Here is a 25,102-nt window from a genome sequence, read left to right as displayed (position 1 = left end):
TTAATGGAACGGGAGCAGCAAAATAAATAACTCGTTATTCAAATACTGAAAAAAATGATTAACTTTTTCCAATGAAAATCTATATTCAACAAACATGAAACAATGGTCATATGAAATTATTTATACTGAAAATATTTGTTTGGGTTTGATTTCTCCATGTATAAAGATTTTTTAATATTTTATATTATTTCTTGTATATCCTGAATCATAATGGGTATAATAAATGACCCAGTAACATGAAACAGGGGTTTCCTATCAAAAACAGGTGCCTTCATTTTGAAATCTACTGGTATCATAATGTTAGTGACATTTGTTACAAACACCTTGAGTTAAAGAAATTACAGACTTAAACTGGAAAATAAACACATGGCATACCTCAAGCATAGATATGGACTTAAAGAGTCATGAAGACATCTCTCAGGCTAGCAAAACACTCACCCAGCAGTTCGACATTAACCATAGCTAAAAAAAAAGAATGTCCTACTAACAAATGAGGTTGCTGACACAGACATACAGAAAACGAGGCATGTGGAGCATTAAAGAAAATAAGTCAGTCTAGCAAGAGGAAAGGTGATCTGGCCAAAAGAAATCAACATTCCTCCTTTCTTGTGAGGGTATCTTGCATGTGGATTTAGAAATGGTCCACAATCTTAATATACCAGACCAATCTCTCTGTTTTTTAAGATTAATTATTAATGAAATTGAGTTTGAGATTCATCTAAATTAAACGTGTCTCTAAATTTCTGTCACCTATGAAGTCAACCAATCTGGGATAAGATTAGCCCTGATAATAATATACAGACAGTGGCTGTTTCCAACTGGAGTGAAAGGAATATTCTATTAACCAGAGGTTAAAAAAAAGAAAAATACAGTCACACTCTAACATGATATGTTCTCCTATCCCAAATATTTTGTTTATGCAATGATTCATTCATTCATTAAGAAACTAACACATTCAGAGACTGAAACAAGAACATGTCAGGGACAAGTTGCTATTGCCATACATACAGATAGGACGTTTAGTACTGAGAATAATTTGATTACCACAGAAATCTAAAGGTATGAGTACATTTAACTGGACTCTTTCAAGAATCAATGAAGATCTAAAAACTTATTAAAATATTGATTAAAAAACTTACTGAAATGATCAGGTGATCCCAGAGTTGAAAAGACACAAGTTAAGAACTGAAGTCGCACCTGAACTTCGGCACTATGGCTATACCTGCATTTAAAAAATCGTTAAAATAACTGGCTGAGAGATCCTATTTTTTAATTATTTTTAAAGATCTAATGGTCCTAATCTTAAATTGTACCAAATAAATAAAATTCCATTTAAGAACTCAATTATCAAGTATTTCAAATTATATCTTTGGCTACACACACAAAAAATGGCCAAAGCCAAATGTTACATGAAAGAATTGTTATTTAATATTATAAAAATCTACAAATTATTAGAAAACAAACTTTCAAATTAGGTAAGTAGGTAAGAACAACAGTGGAAGAAATGTTACTTTAAAATATGCAATACATACATTAATTTTAATATTTAATATATTTCCATCTAGAAATACCATGTTTCACCGTCACTGTCCCTCCAGGGATACTACTATATTCCTTAAACAAGAAATGTTAATGTTATATCATTTCCATAAATATAATTCATAAAGAAAACAGCTGATACAAAATAAGCATTTCTGAATGCTATTTCAAATCCAAGTAACTGTAATTCATGTGAACAAAATTCAATGTATAATGTAAAAGTTGCTTTGAAAGCTTGTATTTACTTAGTAGGTAATTTCACATGGTTCTCTGGGAATCAGTTTGTCAGCATTTGCAAAGGAAAGCATTTTAAGAATCAAGCTTGGTCTGTGGTACAGAAAAGGTAGGAGATGTGTCTGAAGAAGTAAGCAAGGGCCAAACTGCTGTCAGCCTGAATGTCAGAAGAGTTTGACACTGTTACAGACAGATAAGAAAGTCACTTATCTGGTGAAGGATGCTGGGGAAAGAAAAGGGGTAATGATCAGATGTGCATTTCAGGATTCCTTTAGCAGCTCTGTGCACTGCACACTGAACTGTGACTGTGATATCACAACATTCTAGTTCCCACAAGTACTTGAAGTGAAGTCGCTCAGTCGTGTCCCACTCTTTGCAACCCCGTGGACTGCAGCCTACCAGGTTCCTCCGTCCATAGGATTTTCCAGGCAAGAGTACTGGAGTGGGTTGCCATTTCCTTCTCCAGGGGCTCTTCCCAACCCAGGGATTGAACCCAGGTCTCCTGCATTGCAGGTAGACGCTTTACCATCTGAGCTACAGCTGGCTCACAAGCACTTGAGTACCCAATCAACGAGACTGAATCAATGATGAGTTTTTATGTTACAAATCAAAAGGCTGGCTGGGGATGAACTGCCCAAATTACCATGCCAACAAAAGAGAGCAGCCACTCTGAGCTATGATCTATATCCCAGTCTGCAGATAGTGTCTCTTAATTCAATTTCTAAATATCTGTAAGCAGGTGCAAAATTCTAAAAGCTTCCTAAAGTTAGCTGGTTTCAAAAATTACACTAGATTTGCTACTGAAGTTTAAAGTTAAGCTTTCCTAAAGATTGAGTTTGCTTGATACAGCTTAATTTTTCTTTACTGTCTCATATTAACACTGGCAAAGAAAGGATGAATATTTGCTTCATTACTGCTGCAGTGTCCTTTCTGAAGTTCAAAGTACTTGTGCCAAGCTGGCTGGGAATTGGGGGTGTGGTAGGGTGGAATACTGTAAGCAACTCACAGACTAGAACACTATTCAGATGAAATTCAAGACCTTCTCTTAACAGTTTTCATCCTTTTACTAAAAGGGCAGATTTTGTAGCAGAGACCTTGGAGTATAGGTTCAAATACAAGATTCATAACCTAAACCCATATCTGTGTGATTCTCAGGCCCATGTGCTTTCTACCACTATCATTAATGCCTTCTGCAATTCATAAGGATGAGTAATTAACAATTATGGAGGAGGCTGAGGGAAGAAAATTGATCCAAAGGATGGTTAAAGAACTGGAACAGTGTTTGTGGGCATGTCCACTTGTAAAGCGCAGAGTCTTAACCACTGAACTGCCAGGAAAGTTCCTGTTCTAACTTTTAAAATGAGGATTCCTACTTCAAATTAGTTGTTGTGTACCTTGAAATTAATACTTAAAATGTGAATAATGGCGGTGGTGGTGGTGATTTTTATCACCACCACCACCGCCATTATTCATGTTTGGAAACACACATATACAAAAAGGGCCCCAAGTTTTAGATGACTTGGAGGATGGCAGTACACTGAAGAGGAAAGTAAATTTTGGAGAAATAACTGATGGGGGGTGGTGGGAGGAAGAGGGTAGACATGATATCATTTTTAGAGGTGAACAAGCATGCCTGAAAGATCCATGGCTTTTCTGAAAACTTCTACAATCTGATCAGTTATCTACACAAAAAGTTTTCTATGTACATGTTTTCTCAATAAATACTGTATATATTTCTCTTATTTACAGACATGCTATATTGACATTTAGCTGGTTTCCATAACTATCAGCTTCCACTGACTCACACAAGTAGAAGCTTTCTGAATTCTACATGTTTTCATCTATGCAGAAATCTCCCTTTATAAGAAACTTTAAACACAGCCATACAACTAACCAACTTCTACTAATTCTTACACAAACTCACTTCAATACATCCAGACAATATTTTTGATGATAAAATATTAACCATCTATACCATCACAATTTCCATTTTCACATCATAAACTTTCTAATATTAGTATAACTATAATAATGAAGGAAAATGTTTTATATTAACTATGATAAAACACTTTTTCAGAAATAAACATTTATATTATTAAATATTAAATATTATTATAAATCATTAAATAATATTCAGTTCAGTTCAGTCACTCAGTCGTGTCCGACTCTTTACGACCCCATGAACATTCCAGGTTCCTATGCAATTTTGCTCTTTACAGCATCGCACTTTGCTTCTATCACCAGTCACATGTACAACTGGATTATTTTAAATAATACTAAATTATATTATATTTACAATGCCCTAATACAAGGATACTGGTGACCTCTGAAAAAAATATGATTCCTGAAAACACTACCTTATGAACAGAACTCAATAGTGAAGATAAATCAACCCCTAAAGTTATATAGTTTGTCTTTCCCTAAGGTTAAGCATTATAAAAATAATCTTATAAAACTCACCAAATTAAAAAAGAAACTTCCTCTTGTAACTAAATTTTTCATTATATTTATTATATGAAAAAAAAGGAACAGAAAACTGAAAAATTATCTTATCTTTCAAAGGAAAGACAATCAACACTTACACATACCTTACCGAGTTAAAGTATACTTACAGTGCATGCTTTTGTCTGCCTTCTCTTACAGCTTGAATATAGTATACCAAATTATCAAAGAAAAGCTTCATCATGTTCAGTTCTTTTTCTGCCCACCTGAACAAATTAAAAGAAAAAATAATTTCAGAGGCACAGGGTAAGATAAATCTATTCTAGAAGAGGAAAAAACACTATAGTGAACCTTCATTTTTATGAAGTTATAGTATCATTGCATTTAAATCTCAATCTCTGTGAAGGGGATAAAAGGTCTGGTCAAATGCTAAATAAATGACAAACATGAGTTAATATTTTAAAAAACAGTACACTACAGTCCATGCCAGCCTGTCAGTTTGTAGGTTACCTGAAGATTTACTAAGATGATCAGAGATAATTTCCAATTTTAAAATAGGGGCCCTAAGAGTTTAAGAGATAATACATATCAAATAAAGTGTTGAGTGCTATTGCATATAACAGACTCACACCAAGTGCAAGTTTTTGCTATTATTGATGCCAATTAACTGCAGGAGCTCAGAGTTCTTTTAAGTAATCCACCTAGTAAGATTAAGGACACCAGTCTCACATTGGAATTAACAGAGCTTATTTACATTTAAATAAGGAACAAGCTAGGGGCTTTATAGGTGGCTCAGTGGTTAAAAATCCACCAGTCAATGCAGAAGAACAGGAGACTCCAGTTCAATCCCTGGGTTGGGAAGATCCCCTGGAGGAAGAAATGGTGACTGAGCACACAGTATACAAGGAACCAGCTGAAAGGCTTTCAACTCAATATACTTCCTAAGTAAGTAAGTAGTGTTAGTCACTCAGCTGTGTCCAACTCTTTGCAACCCCATGAACTATAGCCCACTAGGCTCCTCTGTCCATGGAATTCTCCAGGCAAGAATACTGGAGTGGGTTGCCATTCCCTTCTCCAGGGGATCTTCCCAACCCAGGCAATTCTTTACCATCTGAGCTACCAGGGAGCCCCAATATACATAAGTAACTGAATATTCAGGGCTTCCCACTTCCATAAGAATGTTAGCCTCTGTTACTCCTTAATATAAACCTCCTCAAATGACTGCAATACCAACTTGCCCAGGTAAGCTACAACTGAATCACTTTAATGCTTTTGAATTTTGTAATTTGGCCATTTAAAAACTAAGAGAAGAGTAAATGAAATAAAACTCATGCTACTCTTGTACTTAAAGGATGCTAAATGCTTTCCCCTACTGCTCTGTCCAGCATCTCAAAGACCCTCCTTGCACTCACAAATAGAACTGTCACTAGGATCACACTGTAAAAATTAATCAAAGAAAAAGCTTTTCTAAGATGCTTTTTAAAAAACAGTAATAGAGGTTCAGGTTAAATAGATCCCCTATTAAAAGAAAAATAAACAGTAAGGGCTGTAACTCAGAAGAACTAATTTCATCTTATTTGTGTGTGTATTAGTCACTCACTTGTGTCAGACTCTTTGCGACCCCATGGACCGTAGACCGCCAGGTTTCTCTGTCCATGGAATTCTCTAGGCAAGAATACTGGAGTGGATTGCCATTCCCTTCTCCAGAGGAGCGTCCCATCTTATTTAGATGCCAAAGAATTTTTAAAATCATACTCATTTTGAAAGAAAGTATTCCTACCAAATAATCTTAGATTTGAGAAGGAATTAGATAAAATCCCATCCTACATGATTTCATAAATAAATCCTTCAACAGGTCTAATTTTTCCTAAATTTTAAGTTTCTGAAATCTCTCCAAAAAGGCTATTTTGAATAAAGCAAGTAACACATTCTCAGAGGTTAATGAAGTGCTCATGATAGTGAACTTTCTCCAGAATTTTCTCAAATATTAGATCAATATCACATCAGCAGCATACTATCGTTGCAAGAACTGTTTAACATTAATCATAAGTTCTCTATATAAGTAAAAGAGTAACACAGTGGTTTCAAAATTATTCCTAACATGATGTAATGTCTAGAACCAATTCCAATAATGGGTAAAAATTAAAAGCATCCTAGAACGCTTAACATGTGGATCTTCTTCAGGAGTCTTTTGCCATGATCAAACACAGTAAAAAATCTTTACCTGAAAATTAAAGCATTAATTGCTACACTATTTTTCTCAAGCTACAATGAATACAAAGGTCAGATTTCCTACTGACAGGGGTATATATAATCTCCATGGTGCTAAGTGGCAGAGAAAGCACCTCAGAAATCTAAGAAAACACTTGAATTACGCAAAACTCAAATTTTCCTGGTACAAATTAACAGCTAGTAAGTTACTCAAAAACCTTGTTTGAGAATTATGATTGGAAAAAGTCTTAAAAATGAATATTTTCTTTTATTTACTTACATTGTAATCCAATGTGTATCATAACTGCTTCCAAACTGCTGAAAGGTACCAAAGAGTTTTGGAAGAAGACGAAGTGAAATTACTACTGATCTGAAATTACAAAAACAGATATTTATAGAATAAAATAATTTTAACTACAATCAGTAATTCTAGCTCTTAACAGAAATTCAGTTATTTAAAATCAAACACAAAAAGAGTTAATGAATTTTACAGATGCTTTTATGCAAACTAATTTAGGGTTTTTTTCTCTAAAGTCTCAGCTTATTATCCACTGTGGCAAGAAATCCAAGTTTTAAAAAATTCAATCCAAAACTTTTAAAGTAAAATATACTATATGAATATTTGAGTATAAAAGAAAAGTGAAATGCTTTTAAATATAAAAATTTTTAATCCAAGTTTTCTTTAACAGTCATAGGTATTTCTCAGGATTTAATCAAGGAAAACAAGAAGCAGCAGGTTGAGTCAATTATCTAGAACAGGGTTTCTCAAAGTTTAGTCTTAAAATGCTAACTCTGATCCAGTAGGTCTGGGGTAGGTTCCGGATTGCATTTCTAATAAGCTCACAAGTGATACTCAACTGCTGGTTTGTGGACCACAAACAATAAATGTAGAGAACACTTTTCAAACTACATAAATTATCACTTTCTCCCTATTTCTCACTTAATATAAACTACATCTGAACTGACAATCGCTGCATTATGAGCAATGTTAATAATGGAAACACACCATAAACCTCAAGAATAAAGGAGCCAAAAGGCAACATGAAATCACTCAAAGACCTCAAGAAGATCTGAGTATGTCTATCTTCTGGAAGAAAAGGGGGACAGGGAACACACTGACATACAAATCCCAGAATTCCTAGTAGGCAAAAAGGCTGTTTCCATGAGCCCTGAAAGAAGCACAACAAACTCTAATAAGTTACTGAATTTATTTTATTTTTAAGCTTAGGAGCAGTATTGCTTCATGAAAGAATTCCTTTTTTTTTTTTTTTAATTTGGCACCCTACTAACCATATATGGTGTACAAGTAAGTCCTCAAAAATGCCTACTCTTTTCAAGATGAGTACCAAGAATATTAGTATACAGGGCTACACTTCTGAATAGGAGGAAAACCATGGTGAACACTAAGCAGGATAAACTACAAAATTTCATGTTTCTAAATAAAATCCAAAGTACTTAAATTTGATTACAAAGCCATATGTGATCTGTCCCCATTTCTTCTATCAGTGTAACCTATTTTCCTTCCCATCCTCCTTGAGCTATTCCATCAGCACACACAAGCACATTCCTGCCTCGGGGCCTTTGCTATTGCCTATGCTTGGAATGCTCTTTACCTAAATATCTACTTGAAGGACTCCTTCCCCCACTGTATTAAGGTTCCCTCAACTGTCAACAGAAACAATAACCCTGACAAGTCAATAATTAAATAACACCTTCCCACTGCTCCACGAACCTCTTTATTGACTCCTTTACAATTTTTATTCAATCATCATCACCTAATGAATATTCCTTTATTTAATGCTACCACTAGAATATGCTCTATGTGAGCAGACTGTCTTATTCACTAAAAATCCCTGCATATCGTGCGTGCTGAGTATATATTTCTTCAAACGACAAACCAGCAAAGAACTTAAAGGCAAGATTTTCAAGGAAGGAAGAAAAACAACAATGTACAATGTTATATTACAGTTCTGAAGTACAAAGAAGAAAATACTACCGGAAGACAGCACGCTAGGAAAATGTCAGAAGATCAAAACAACATTAGTATATATACATTTAAGAATATAAAGTGGACTTCCCCAGTGGTCCAATAGTTAAGACTGGGCTTCCACTGCAGGGGCACAGATTCAATCTCTGGAGGGAGAAGGTCCCCATGTCTCAAGGTATGTCCAATAATAATAAGCATACAGTGAAGAAATAAAGAGAGTAAATGCCTGATATCTAGTAAGTGCAAAGTAAAGATTCTTTAAATATTAAAAAACACTTAAAACGTTTAGTATATTTTTAAATATTAAAATTTTTAATATTCCTCAACAAGTTGCACAGTAGTGGTGCTTGCGAAGATAGAGGATCAGGAGAAATCAGTTTCAATTTTAGATTATTTATCTAAAATCTTTTGTCAAAATTTCGGAAATATTAGCAGAGTTTTTCCCAAAAATTAAGACATAAAAAGCTGAGCGCCGAAAAATTGATGCTTTTGAACTATGGTGTTGGAGAAGACTCTTGAGAGTCCGTTGGACTGCAAGGAAATCCAACCAGTCCATCCAGAAGGAGATAAGTCCTGGGTGTTCATTCGAAGGACTGATGCTGAAGCTGAAACTCCAATACTTTGGCCACCTCATGCAAAGAGTTGACTCATTGGAAAAGACCCTGATGCTAGGAGGGATTGGGGGCAGGAGGAGAAGGGGACGACAGAGGATGAGATGGCTGGATGGCATCACCAACTCTATAGGCATGAGTCTGAGTAAACTCTGGGAGTTTGTGATGGACAGGGAGGCCTGGTGTGCTGCAATTCATGGGGTCGCAAAGAGTCGGACACAACTGAGGGACTGAACTGAACTGAAGACATAAAAAACTAGAATGTATACATATACATTATTTTGACTTTATAAGCACAAAATCAGTGAGATAACAACAATGAAAAAAGGACACAGGAAAATTTCACCTAAAATCAAAGAAGTAAGTTCCAAAATTATTTGCCTAGTGTAATTTCAATAGTTTTAAAATATACAGACAGACTAGAGATACCATAGCTCATTAAAGCAAGTCTTATACTGTGCAACAGTTGTATATTTTCTGAAAATCTTATTTCCTCTTTTCCATTCAATGCTGTTAAGAGTCTAAAGTGTTTAAATTTACTTTCCAAGTTTTCTACAATGAACATGATTTCATTTTATAAAATGTAATGTAGAAGCAAGCACATGATGCTTGACATTAGAGAACAGGATGCCAGGCTCTGAGTGGGTAACAGTGGAAGATAATTAACTTGCTTGGTGATAGCAATGTTTTATATTTCAATGTTTATGGAAACTTCACAAGAACACATATATCAACTTGTTCCAATTAAAATCATATCATGCTATGCAGCAGAAACTAACACAACACTGTGTATCAACCACACTCATTAAACTTTTCCCAATTTTTTAAAAATGTTATAGCACTTCTCCTATAAGAACTATGTTACCTTGACTTATCAACTTTTTTGCCCAAATAGTTTTCATTGCTGATATGCTTACAAAAACAGAAATTACTGTTATATTCATACTTATATTTCACAAATTCTTCCAAGAGTGAAAATTTTAAATATCAAAACATACAACCCTGGGCAACAACAGGTTTAAGATAAAAAGGAACAACAGTACTGAATAACAAGATATAGTTAGCTCTCCATATCCACAGGTTCCTTATCTGCGGATACAGAGAGCTGACTGTCCTACACTACTTTATATGAAGGACCTGCTCACTTGTAGATTTGGGTATCTGCAGAGGAATCCAGGAACCAGTGCCCCACAGATACCCAGGGACCACTGCACTAAGTTTAGAATCAGGAAAAATGCTATCATCTTAAAACTGCCCTGGTTCTTTGCTTGATTCCAAGTTTTTGTTGTAACCAGAAGCTTATTACTAAACAACAGTGTGGTATGACTCTAAGAATTACCCATGCAACTTTACATTGCCTTAGAAGAATGAATACATTTGCTGGTGGGCTTCACAGCTTAAAAAGTCACATTTGGATGGTTTTTTCCCTAGACTCCATATTTGAAGAAGACTGGTGTGTTCTACAAAATGCTATTCAGTCATTTTAAATTATAGTATATACCAACAGTTGAAATGAAATGCTATATATAATACTGTCTTTATAGAGAGAAAACAAAACCAAATAAAAGTACACAGTACCATCCATTTCTTAATTATATGAACCTCTAAAAGAATCCCTAATATGTACAAGTATTTTCACTTATGTACTCAAAGGCAAAAAAATTAACAAATGGATTAAACTATCTAGTGCAAAATAGAAAAGAAAAAGAAAGCACAAAATGGACAGGTTCTCAGAGTCTCAAATCAATTCTTGAGAACCCACAGAACTTCAGAGAGTACCTAGCACAGGATGTGAACACCTGTCTTCTAATAAACATAAAACATCAAAGGGGCTGATTACAACTCAACCCCTACTTCCACCCTACTCACTGGACAGCAGTCGTATCTCACTGACCCAAAGTAACAAATACTAAGCTGGAAAGTCATCGACTTTTCATAGTGGGAGTTACTGTCCACCTCATGCTCTCACTTTATGACAACATTCTGCAAACTAGTCTACTAAGTGTTTCTGTGTGTAACTTTAAACTTCCTGCACCACTGAAATGTCATTATACACCTTATAAAACAATCTGCCTAAAGCTAAAAGTGCATAAGGCACATGCTGCATGTTTTAAAGTGTTTATGGTGGGTTCCATATAAATGGCAGAATTATGGATAATTTATGGAAGACTTTTTCTTTTTTAGATCTCTAAGCCCCCTTAGAAATAATGAGGCCATATTGCTGTTCAAAAGAAAGCTAAGTTCATTCTGTAAAATAAATTGTAATATCATCATAGAAAAGCAAAAACAAAAATTGCTGACAGGTCTGTAAACCACAGCAAGTGAGGAGCTAGAAAGAAAATCAAAATCAGCACAGAGAACATTTTTTAAAAATAAAACCTCTGTAAAGTATATTAAAAATTGACAGTGTCAAGAAGTAGACATCTATGGGGATTTTGGGGTCACATGGCAGAAAATGGTGTATGAGTAAAGGTTGCAGTGGTCCATCTGTTTCAACATACGGAAGAGCTTTCCTATTAACACCCTTTCGTAACATTCCTTTCCTACGGAGATGACAAACACAGGGGGCTAGGCTTGGAGAAAGTATTCTTGTGTTTAGGATTTCTCAGACTCTGATGTCACTACTGACATTTCACACAACTCTCTGTTGTGAAAGGCTATCCTCTGTATTGAAGGATGTTTAGTAGTACCCCTGGCTCAAAGTAACACCTCCAATTCCACTCATCAATATGACAACCAAAGATATCTCCAAGTACTGATACTGCCAAGGGAGAAAACAATCACTTCACTTAAAAACCACTGATTCATCAGGAAACTGAAACTAATAATGGTTTTCTAAAAAGATGTTCAAAACTAATTATTTTTTAATTCACATAACTTCAGGAAGTTCAGGTGGTATACACTGGATATGTTGTATATGTCCAGGCTAAAAAATGCTACTATGCTCTAAGCATTGGTATATATGATACATTAATAGTAAGACTAAAATAATAAACACAACAACCCTCTAAGGAGTAAATTCTAGGGCAAATTTAACCCCAATATAATAGTTATATTTACTATATTTTCAATACACCATTAAGTAACTATAACTGGGGTATAGGACTGCCTCCAACAAATGAAAATGCTTCATCTTTTCAAGTTATTTGGGATTGAGCAAATTAAAACTTACTAAAAATTCAAGTTGGCCATTTTCCATACAGTTTTATATACAGTTTTCCTTCTGTCTCTGTTAAGATACCCTTAGAGAAATAAGTGCTCATTATGGAAAAATTAGAAAATAGAAAAGCATAAAGGAGAAAAAAAAAAAGAGCTGAATCCTCCTAGAAGTAACTACTCTACAGCCTCAAATATTGCTTGTAATCTTTTTATTAAAAACAAATGGGCCTGTGAGCATATGCCCATATTATTATACAACTTTTGAAAATATATGATTCAAAGGCTACATGATATTTCCTCTTTCACACAGCTTTTTATATTTAAGTGTAACATTCATGTAAAAACATGTATAAACCTAAGTGACAATTCAAAATGAGATGGTGAACATACATGTTCACCATTATGTATGTATGTATGTACCCACATTAAGAAAGAAATCCTCACCAGCATCCCAGAAGCCTTGGGAAGACCCCCCTTTCCAGTCACTGACAACCCAAGAGTAATCATTATCCCAACTATTAAATAGCTTTCCTGTTTTTAAACTCTACATAACGAGAATAACAGAAATAAGCCTTTTTATATATAGCTTCCTTCACTCAACATTATGTTTGTGAGATTCAACCACACTATTCCTTGCACAGTTGCAGTTCTTTCATTACTACTGTTATAAACATTTTATTTAACAAACAGTCCACAATTTAATTTTTCCTCCTTATTCTGTTTTTGGCATGTGGACTGCAGTACAAAGAATAGTTATTTTGAATAATGTTTTTATGAACATCCTTTAATGTGTCTTTTGGTGACCATCTGGATGTACTATATTGTAAGGCACATACTGTGCAGTGGAATTGCTGGGCCATACATATGCAGATGCACATATAGGGAATAAAAATTGATACAACTTTAAAAAGTTCAGTAGCTTCAAGACGACTATTAAAAGACAATTAACATTTTAAAAGTAACTTCTGTAAATACGTATATAAATGATGAAATATCATCCAGCCATTAAAAGTGTTCCTTTTAAAGAATACATGTTGAATGAGGCAACTGATCCACTAACAGGAACCTATTAGTACTTTCTTATACCTGCATGAATAAGCAATTTTTCTACTGTGATCGTTCAAATTATAGACCTTTCAAGACCAAAAGTAGAAAATAAAATACTGAACATATTTTTTCTAATTCAATTAGGTCAAAAAAATTTTTATATAGTTAAATATTCAATAAAATTAGACATTTAGATGGAGCCTGAGCAGAGGTAAGATGAAAATATATTCAATTAATAACTGAATTCACTATGAAAGAGAATGAAACAATATTATCGAAGCAGTATAAGACGAGGGAAACTGGAAAATGTATCAATAAGCAGAAATGAAAATCAAGAAATCTGTAATAATTTGAGCCCCAATAAGAAGTATACAAATATACAGCAGAATTCAAACCAGACCAAAAAACACTAATCTAATTCTCTATGCACTTACAGAATCAAAATATCCACTCAGAAGGAAGAAAAATGCCGTTATCAAAATGTATGTATTTCAGCTTAGTTGTTTAACTTTACTTATCATATTTAGCTTCCTTTATATATATAGTTCAAGAATATTTAACTGCAATCTGAAAATAATCACCATCATTCCCAGAATCAAGAAGACAGTATTATTATTCCCTTATTTTTGTTAGAGAGGATCTAATCAAGACTGCCAAAAAGTGTTGAAATAACCAAGACCAAGTGATAACATATGAACACTATGGGTGGAAAGAGTTTGAAACTAATACAAAAACCATCATTACTTAAAAAAAAATTTTAAGGCTAATAATGGTATATTATACGAATATGATTACCATGTAAAAAACTTTCAATTCCTATTTACCTGTTGTTTCCTAAATTTTCAAGGCAACCTTCGATGAATCTCATTCGAATCTGTCTATCTGTAAACCAACATACTAAGGAACAGAGAAGTTTCTCTGCTTCATTTATTAATCCTTCAGAAAGATTAACCTACAAAAAAGAATGTACACACATTAAGTTACTACTTATACTGATTGTATTCTGCTGTAATTATAGTCTTTTGGCATTATTAAATAACTTACTGCATCGTCATCCTGGACTATATCCCACAACAAAGTGTTTCCTTTCTTGCAAACGTTATCCAAATTAATGTCTGTCACAGCATTACTGTTGAACTGATGTTTATGAACTGCAGGTCCTGAGGAGCAAAATATACCACACTATAGAGGAATGCAGCTGACTGAAATTGTAAAATGAATTACAGCATTCATAAAAACAACAAATTCAAAGTGAAGTATAACGATAAATCTCAATAAAAACGATAAAAACAATTACAACAGTTGCTTTATAAGTGAGAGAATAGTATTGTTTAGTTTGATACTACTAAAGTGAAGAGTTTTCATAGCCTCTTCACTATTTCATAGCCTCTGCTCTATTAAGTATTATTATTTAATGTTTTCCTCATGTCAAAAGAACTATATACAAATACCTGAAACCCAAATTAAATATAAAAATGACTGTTGATGGCACAGATGGTAAGGAGTCTGCCTGCAATACAGGAGAGGGTTTGATCCCTGGGTCAGAAAGATCCCCTGGAGAAGGGTATGGGCTACCCACACCAATATTCTCGCCTGGAGAATTCCATGGAAAGAGGAGCTTGACGGCTATAGTCCATGGGTTGCAAAGAGTTAGACACGAATGAGCAACTAACACTAATTAATTAACTATATAGCCATGGGATATAACTCTGTTAAGTGTCTTATATCGAAACACTTTTTTGAACTGTGAAAGTGAAAGTTAAGTTGCACAGTCATGCCCGACACTGTGCGACCCCAAGGACTATAGCCTACCCGGCTCCTCCATCCATGGGGTTTTCCAGGCAAGAATACTGAGGTGGGTTGCCATTTCTTTCTCGAGGAAATCGTCCCAACCCAGGGACTGAACCCAGTTCTCCCACATTGTGGGCAGACAATTTATTCAAAACATTCAATTAAATTCAAAAATTCTAGTAAATAATTCTCCCTAGCTCTGTTATATTAAGCAAAAATGCTTGTCTTTTTTAGCAGCTTTACATGAAATTTTCCTCTTAAACTGTACACATACACCGATTTCATAAAAATGAGAATTATGCAACCACTACTAGAATAGGGTTTTAGAACACTTTTACCACCTTAAAACATTCCCTCATACCTAATTAATTATATTTAATCCCTGAGCCCATTCCCAAGCCCTAGTCTGTTTTTCTATTCCCACAAATTAACATTTTCTAGAAATTTCATATAAATGAAATTAGACAATATGCATGTATAGTCTTATGTCTGACTTTGTTCACTTAGCAGAATGTTTTTAGAGGTTTGTCCACATTGTTAAGTACCTATCAGTAGTGTGGTCCTTTTAAATACAGAACAATATTCCATCATATGAAAATATTATTTTGCTTATATATCTACCAATCAATGAAAATTTGAAGTTTCCAATTTTTGTCTAATATGAACAGTGCTACCATAACATTGATGCAACCAGTCTTTGTACAGACATATGCCTTCTTTTCTTTTGGGTAAATGTTTAGAATTGTGGGATCATATGGTAAACACATAAACACATATACGTTTACAATTTGAAGAAACTGTCAAATTGTTTTCCAAAGTGGTTGTACCACCAGTTACTGTTCCTCCAAATTCTTCCCAATACATAGCTATGGTCCTTCTTTTTAATTTTAGCCATTCTCATAGGTATGCAGTAGGATCTGTTTTTTATTTGAATTTCTCTAATGACTAATGATGCTAAGTATCTTTTCATGTGCTTATTAAGCCACTTGTGTACCTACTATGGTGAAATAAATCAACTCCCAATTTTTAATTAGGTTGTCTTACTACTGAGTTGTAAGGTAAAAGTTCTTATATGGTCTGGATACAAGCCATAGATACATGATTTGCAAGTATTCTCCCAGCTTGTAACCTGACTTTTTAAGTTTGTGGGGTTTTTTTTTGGTTTGTCTGTTCTGGTATTTGCATTTTTAAAATTAATTTTATTAAAATACAATTTAAATATATAATCAGATACAGAACACTTCTATCACCCCCAAAAGTTATCTTCTGTCCCTTTACAATCAGTCCCCACCACCAACCACTGAGTAGATGTCAACCATTGCAAATCACTTCAGGAAATTTTAGAAGTGCATATAAATAATACATAGTATGTACTCTTCTGTCTAGCTTTATTCACTTAGAATACTTTTTACATTCATCTATGGTGTTGAATATATCAGTAGCTGCTTCCTCTTTATTCCACTGTGTGAATATACAACAATTTGTTTATCTACCAGTTAATTCCAGTTGAGGTTCATAAATGAACTAGTTATCATTCATGTACAACTCTTTCTGTGGACATATGTTTTCATTTATCTTGGGTAAAATATGTAGAACAGGAATTCCAGGGTCACATGGTAAGTGCAAATTTAGCTTTGTAAGAAACTAATAAAACAGTACTCTAAACTGGCTGTACTATTTTATGTTCCTTGACAGCACTGTATGAGAGTGTTGCTTTGCATCTTTAGCATCATTTGATAGTATTAAGTCCTTAATTTTTTACCCAGCCCAAGTGAGTAGAAGTAGCTCATTGTGGTTTTCATTTACATTTCCCAGATGACTATCAATATTGAGTATCTTTTCATGTACTTACTGACCATTTCTATATCTTCATTTATGTATTAACAAAATTAACTACTTACATCTTTCACCCATTTTTAAATTATCTGTCTTCCTGTGTTGGAAGAATTCTTTATAATAGAAGAAGAATGGCAAAAAATTTAATAAATATGGTATCTAATTCAACTGAGCTCAATCTTAACCCATTCATTTCTCAACAACCACAATAACACAAAAACAAAAATGTCAGAACAGGGAATTCCCTAGCTGTCCAGTGGTTAGGACTCTGCACTCTCACTGCTGAGAGCCCGGGTTTGGTCCCTGGACGGGTAACAGATCCCACAGGCTATGAGGCATGCCTCCCACATCCCCCATCCCCCAAAATCCCAAAGTAACCTTATCTAGATTCTATACAAGTAACATCTGAAATCAGAAAGTTGTTTCCAAGATTCACAAACTGCTCTCCTAAGTCTAATCATGGCATTAACAGCATATACCTAATCTATCAGGTTGTACTTAGTTTATCATTTACTAGCATCCCAAAACCTATTTCCTAGGCTAGCAAGTGTTGATGGTGTGTAACCAAGCAAGAGGTTGAATACCGACCTTGACACTGCCAATTCTTTAACTGTTTTCCCTCCTAACTTCTCCTTTTTCTTCCTTCATCTTCCAGTATTCTTAAACGTCCTCTAATCTCTATTCATTCAAGTTTGGTAGTGTCCTATCACTTTTTTTTAAGATTAATTTTAAAGTGACCAGAACATCATTTTTTGAACATTTTTATCACCCCAGACGAAAGAAACACCTTACCCTTTTATCAGTCACCCCCCCTCTTATGTCCCCCAATTCCCCCTAGCCACAGGGAACCCTAACCACATATCTTAGTTATTTGATATAAATGGAACCATACAATATGAAATTCTGTGCAACCGCCTACTTTTAAGTCCTAAGTTTCCAGAATATAAAATCTAATATAGCCATACATTTTCTCAAATACAAGCTATAATTTTACATGTTATTTTTTTATTTCCTTTTCTTATTAAATATCTCTTGGTGGAACTCTAGCCTTCATACTCATGATGGAGCATTCATAATAATTTCATTTCTTTGTAAAAAAGACTGTAATATGAAGTTATTTGGCAAAAACAATGAAATATAAAAACATTAACTGTTGATCCCTTTTAACAATATGTTATATTCATTTTAAATAAAGGAATACATTTTACTTAATACAGAACCTTACCTTGACTAAGATGTTCATGGTAAATAGATGCTAAATTGGGAAGATGTTGTTGGAGATGAGATGTTAGCTCTGCATGTGAATTAATCTGAACTAGCTCCTCTTCACACCCAGATTCTTCACCATCAAAATCAGCCATATTTTTTTCTGATTTTGCACTGACCTGGGAGCTACTACAACTGACATCATCTGCACTGAGCATATCATCAACCATATGACTGTAACACAAAGAAGAGCAGCACAAAGTTAGCAATTACAATTTAAACACACATTGTGATTCACAAAAAATCTCTCTCAAAACATTTAGCACAAGTTACGACATACTCAAGAATGAAGCTACATTTTGTTTGTTAACACTACGGGATACTGACAGCTTTACAAAATATAAAAGCCCAAAAGTCAGCACTATGTATTAACTTTACAGTATACCCACATATTATCTGGCTGATCAACACTTCACTAAAACAACTTCAAAGGGAATCATTTTAGAGAAAAATCAGTAAAACTTACTGTTAGATAACTATTTTATAAACTCAGATCTTAAAGTGAAACCTCAAATTTTATTTACTTTTGTTCATCCAACTGCAGAATCAAATAACTACCAGGAAACAAAAATTTCAATTTAAAGCTGCAATCCAGATTTGGTTGGTATTAACTGGGGGACTTTCACAAGTGGTTACCACACACAGAGAATATGGAAATGGCTAACATAAAAAATTAAATCATTAGGTCTTTTCAGGTGAGGGTTGGTGTGAACACTAAAAGAGATTTAAAATGTGGCAAACTGAATATGCTACCCACATTGGTTTTATGAACCGTTTTGTCTTCAGTATGTCCTGGGGAGAATCATGAACGTGCATTTCTGTAATGTCAGACCATAAACCAGTGGTTTTGAATCAGAAGGCCAAGGGGGCATCCAGGAATGTCTAGAAACAATTTCTGGTAATCACAATATAGGAGATGTCTCTAGTATACAGGGACACAGCCTAGGGATGCTGCTAAACATCCATGCTACAACGCACTGGACAGCATTCACACTGCTGTAAATCTAAAACACAAAACTACGTGGCCCAAACCATCAATACTGTGAAGATTAAGAAACATTATCAGGGCTTCCCTGGTGACTAAGTGGTAAGGATTCTACCTGCCAATGCAGGGGTTATGGGTTCAATCCCTGCTTCAGGAAGATCCCACATTCTATGGAGCAACTAAGCCCACACACCACAATTGAGCCTGTGCTCCAGGCCAGGAGCTGCAACTACTGAGCCCACATGGCACAACTACTGAAGCCAGCAGGCCCGAGAGCCTGTGCTCCACGAGAAAGAGAAACCATGCAATGAGAAGCCTGCACACCACAACTAACCCAACTAACCTTAACTTCTCCCTAACCTTAACCCTAACCCTGGAGAAAGTCTGCACAGCAACAAAGACCCAGCACAGCCAAAAATAAATATATGAATAAAATAAAAAAGAAACATTACCATATACTCATATGGGATAAAGATTCAAGAACCAAAAAGCAAAGGAAATAAAGTAGGAATATGTATGCATATGTAATTCTCCCAAACAACCATCTTAAATTCTGAAAGGCCTGGCAAATAGTCAGGTCTAAGAAAAATTCTGATAAATCACTCATCCCTATTTCATCATTAACTCAAATATTACTACTTGTAATGACAATAATAACAAATAGTAGCTATTATTTATTAAGCTCTGATTATGTGCCAATCATATTAGCCCATGAAATGCTCACAATAAAGCCCAGAGACAGGTATTATTGTTCCTATTGCATACACAAGAAAATGATGTTGAAAGAACAATTGACTACTCTGCCTAATACTGTAACACTACTAAGTGACAGAATCACTATTAAACACAATGGGTGTATTTCACAGATGATCAAAAAGCTTTATGCTGAGGCTTTAACCTTACTGATATCCTAAAAATGGAATGTGCATAAAATTCCCCTTTTCATGATCATACTTTAATGGAAGTTTCCACAAGCAATTTTTTTATTACTTTTAGGCAAGTATAACAAGGAGTTGAAGATCTAAATCTATACTTCCTATACAACAGTCACTAGCCATCTGTGGCCCCTGCACATGGAAAAAGTGGCTGGTCTAAACAGAATATGTTAGCAGTAGTAAATATACACAGATTATTGAAAATTAAGCATTACAAAAAAAAGAATGTTTGTTAATAATTTTACACTGATGACATGGATATTACTGCTGTAAATAAAATTTACAATTAAAAATCAATCTTTTCTGTTTTATCTTGCTTTTTTATATGTGCCCACTGGAAAGTTAAAAATTAGGACTTTCCTGGCAGTCCAGTGGTTAAGACTCCATGCTTCCACCACAGGGGATCGCAGGTCTGATCCCCGATTGGGAAACTAAGATCCCTCAAGCTGCACAATGCAGCCATAAATCATTAAGGAAAGAAAATTAGAGAAAATTAAAAATTACATATCTGAAACATGCATTTGTAGCTTACATTATATTCCTATTGGACAGCACTGATCTAGAATTTATCACAACTGAATAAATGGAGGCTATAATTAACTCCCTGAAGAAAAGGTAAGCTGTTTTATTTTTAGGTGGACTTACCCATCATGGTGGTGGTGGTGGTGGTGGTGGTGGTGATGCTGTGGACCTATAAACTGCCGACAATTAAATAATTCATTCCCAATAGCCTCCCCAAGAAAGTCCCCAGTGCGTGTAATACAAGATTCCTGAGATGCTTGTGCTATATGAGCAGCATTCATTTCCCCCGAAATATCATGTTCCGGGTCTTCAGAGTGTGAACAGGCATCTAGCATTCGTATTCGATTATCTACTGATGGCATTGACTCAGTATTAAAAACCAGGTCCTTTCCTGTTCCACTGTTTGTCCCACTTCTTTCTGATGGGCCTTGGGAATCCCCTAAGCAAATGCCTGCTTGACTTTCTAACTTCCTGTTCCGAAGATCCGTACCACAACTGCTTTTAGGAGGATTATGACCATGATCATCATCTTCATCTTCTTCTTTCAGGGCTTCAATATCTGCAATGTCTTCTGACTGTAACTCACTGCCAGGGCTCCCTGCTGACTGGCTTGCATGGCTAGAATTCACCTCATTGCTAGATCCATCACTGTGTCCACTGCTGCTACCAGGACCACTACTTCCATCTTCACCACTGTTGGCAGTTTCATCAGAACTTCCCTGCATGGATTCCTACATTTAGAAATGAAGATTTAAATAAATATTTAAGGCAGTAAGAAATGACATTAACACACTATACTTTTTAAAAAGACTGCCACAGTACTGACATATTTCCTTGAACAATATAAAATGGAATTAAAAACTCAAAGAAAAGTAAAGAACTTAAATGATACTAATAAGATAGGAGAGGCCTTAACAGGTCTCAAGTTTATATTCCCAGTTCAAAGAATAAACATGGCACAAACCCAAAAAACTCTATAGGGGGAGGCAAAAAGGTTTTTCATACCTCTGTATCTGAAAGTCGCTGTTGCACATGTTTGGTTCTATTAATAAGTTGCTCATCCATTTCAATGTCACTGCCTCCACTTTGATGGGTATCACTGTTATCACTGCTTTGAGGACTGGCTGCAGGTGACCCTATATTAAAACGATGGGGTTTTTTTTTTTACTTCTTACTTGTATTAATATGGATCTATCAGAATGTCATAATCCTTTGATTCTCTGACATACCAAAGCTTCATGCCAAGTAGCCAAAAACATAAACTGGAAATATGTTAACACTTGCCAATTATTTCTAAAGAAAATATACATGATTTCAATTAGAAGTCAAGACACTAATGATTTAAACAAAAAGGGTAAGACCGATAACTAGTAAGGATTTACATCTCCTGCACAAAATGAACTTCAGGACTCTGATACACATATATAAAATCAATTAACTCAATCATCAAAATAAAACTACAAGTCATCTTGCCATACATTTCTAAGACTCAACTTACAAGGTGATGGTGCAGCTCTTCTGAGCTCTTCTTCCTCTGAAGGAAAAGGAAAAACAGGACGGAGATACTCTAAGTGACTGAATTTCTTTGGGACATGTATCAGTTGTTCTTATTACATAAACAACAAGATATAGGTAGGGAAACCTGCAATAATATAAGACCCCACCACTTGCCACAGTAGCTGTGGGAGCCTAAGGAAAGAGCAGTATATGATGTCAGGAGACAAAAAAGAGGGGTAATGTTGGTAAAGTTTTAGAAAACCCTAGAAAGCTATATGTGTAAAAGCACACACAAAACACCTAAAATGACAGAAAAGTGTGAAGTAGAAAACATGAAAAGATAAATGTATCATTATGTTCTATTCTCAAAACTGTATCTAAAACAAAGCATGTTGACTGTTTTCTAACTTAAATTTCTAGAGATTTTATGAAACGGTTTTTTTAAGGGAAGAATATCAGTGAAAGAAGATCCAGTAACTACTTAAACTTCATTGCTATTACTTGAACAGTATACCAAAAGCATGAGCTCACTCCAATTTATTAACCTTTTCACACCACCAACAGCTCTCATTTCAAAATTGAGATTAAACTTAAACTAATTTGCAGGAACTACTTCACATTTGAGTTAAAAACTAGGGACAACTCACTTCAAATTACATTATACTTTACGAACCTTTCTTATTTCCGATGGGAAGATTAGTGTTTAATAAAGATGCAAAAGAACTCTGTTTAGATAGCTGGGCCTTAGCTGCTAGCGCATTATTCCATAGTGCTTTGATTAACATCGATGCCAAGTACAATGTCTTAAAAAAAAGAGAGAGAAGTTGAAATTAGAGGTTTTAGGAAATATTGTAACAAATTTAATACCCTTTTGCTTAAATGAAATACCAACAGTAATAAACTACAAGTTAAATTATGTGAATAACAAATAAATTTTCACTTAAGAAACTTAAAAAAAAAAAAATTTCATTATGGTTTGAATCAATTACCTGTTCAGTATGAACACTTGGCTCAAGAGCTGAGACCAGATTAAGAAGATGTCTAAGTGGTACTGGATCCAAATTCTTGATGAGTGAAGGAAATAAGTCATGTATATATCGACTACAATGTTTCAACTAGAAAAATAAAAGTAACGACAATAGTCAAATATAATGATACTGCATATATAAATAAGCTGATAGCAAACTAGTTGTATAAGTTTAAAAGCAAACAAAGTGGCTGGTATGCTAAGATGTTTAATACTAGAAAATATTAATTACTAAATTAACAAATATTATAAGTTACAGTATATAAAATTGTGAAAATAAAATTACACTTTAGCATAACTTCACCTTATCCAAGCAAACCACAAGCACAACTTTTTAACCTCAAGAGAGAGGCCCACAGTAAGTGATTTGTAAATTCCAAGTATAAAAAGAATTCCAATTTAGGAATGTATCAGTAATACACAAACAAATAGCAAATTAAAGTGCAGAAAATAAAAAACAAAATAAATTACTATTAGGAGAGAAAACCAAATAAATATTATTTTTTAAGTGTATAGTGGGCCCTTGAACAACACAGGTTTGAACTGTGTGATTATACAAGGTTGGTTTTTTCCCCCACTAATAATGCTATGTTCCACAGATACAGAACTACAGATACTGTGGAAGGTTGACTGTAAAGTTATACATACACTTTTGACTGTGCAGAGGGCTGACACCTCTAAACCTCATGTTGATCAAAGATCAACTGGATTATTTTTCTTATATTAAGTGGTTATAAAGTATTTCTATAACATGTTCATTATTAAAAGAGAGTACACAACAGAAGCCCCCTTATAGTCAAAGACTACATAATATAAACTAGGAAAGTCTCCTTTGTTACACTAAACAGAATTAGGTAAATATGAGAGAAAATATAATTTTTAAAAAGATACGACTACTAAATATTACAATGTCAGTAAAATAAGCATGTTATATAGCTACAAGGCTGCTAACTGCTAAATCAAAATATGCCACAAATATGACTACGCCAGAAATACTCAATTTCAGGACTCCAAAAGTAAAACATACTCTATTTCTCTTCAATACACTGAAAGTCTATTAGAAAATGTAGATTCTTCTATTCTTAAACACTGACTTTCATATTTTTCACGTGTAAATCATGTAACTTTCCTATACTGCATCGTCTTATCAAGGTAAATATGTACAACCTAATGTTGAAACAGAGGTAAAATAACATTGGAAAAAGTCCTCTATGGTGAGGTGACTTTTAATAAATTACTCTATTTACCTCAATATACTATTTGATTCAACAGTGTTTACTTACACAATTTCAATACTTTAAGACCAAAACATCATTAGATTTTGAGAAGTGAATCATCAGTTATAAGTCTGCCCATTTTACAGATTTTACCTAAGAATATTAGTTTTAATATATTAACATTGTAATTAAGACTGTACCAACAGTTTATACTTGCTTTATGTCAACAAGTAACTGTTAGATTTATACCGTTCCTAATTAAAATGTGACTTAAAAACATTCTGTGTAATAAACATGATTTGTGACAACTTAAATGATTAATAAAATGGGATTTTCATAATAGATATAATTTTGATTATTTTTAAATAATAAAGACCCTTAAAAGATAATTACATAATCCTGTAGCTGAGACAAAAGACACATAAGGCTGTTTACAAGATGCACATTATGAAAACACATCCAAAAAGTGAGGAGAAAATATTAAGATTGACAGCTTTAGTTACTGGTAAAAATAGCAGTGTGGAGCTGGTTCACAGACTCTTCACTAGTTATTGAAAAGAAAAGAGAGGAAAAGGATGTCATGGAAGATGGTAGGGCAGAAAGTGCCAGGAATCCATCTCTGTACCTAAAAAGCAACTGTACTACAGAAAACTCTGATATAACTATTCCAAAACTCTGGAGCTGCCAATCTGAACTCTTACGTTCCCAAAGGAAAACTTGGCTGCTACACTGTTGTTAATGCTGGCCGTTTTCAGCCTTTCAGAGTGATAGCAGCTACCCATTTCCCAGTCCTTGA

At 34.4% G+C, this 25,102-nt stretch overlaps 1 protein-coding gene across 6 annotated transcripts in view; it reads right to left on the bottom strand.

The window, feature by feature from the left end:
- Positions 1–25,102, bottom strand: part of USP34 (ubiquitin specific peptidase 34) — a 223,009-nt gene that overhangs the window by 102,844 nt on the left and 95,063 nt on the right. For 5 of the 6 annotated variants that reach the window (XM_061155228.1, XM_061155230.1, XM_061155226.1 and 2 more), the window contains exons 11-21: positions 23,052–23,177; positions 22,736–22,865; positions 22,064–22,099; positions 21,571–21,701; positions 20,689–21,296; positions 18,083–18,297; positions 14,275–14,390; positions 14,055–14,182; positions 6,707–6,796; positions 4,386–4,481; positions 1,140–1,222 (exon numbers count right to left, since the gene is read on the bottom strand). In XM_061155228.1, the coding sequence (XP_061011211.1) occupies positions 1,140–1,222; positions 4,386–4,481; positions 6,707–6,796; positions 14,055–14,182; positions 14,275–14,390; positions 18,083–18,297; positions 20,689–21,296; positions 21,571–21,701; positions 22,064–22,099; positions 22,736–22,865; positions 23,052–23,177 (1,759 nt within the window). The remainder of the gene's footprint in view (positions 1–1,139; positions 1,223–4,385; positions 4,482–6,706; positions 6,797–14,054; positions 14,183–14,274; positions 14,391–18,082; positions 18,298–20,688; positions 21,297–21,570; positions 21,702–22,063; positions 22,100–22,735; positions 22,866–23,051; positions 23,178–25,102) is intronic. The other variant, XM_061155227.1, reaches the window with a different exon arrangement.

The sequence above is a fragment of the Dama dama genome, chromosome 11 (assembly GCF_033118175.1).
Source record: "Dama dama isolate Ldn47 chromosome 11, ASM3311817v1, whole genome shotgun sequence".
Lineage (NCBI taxonomy): Eukaryota > Metazoa > Chordata > Mammalia > Artiodactyla > Cervidae > Dama > Dama dama.
This window is presented reverse-complemented; position numbering and strand designations above follow the sequence as displayed.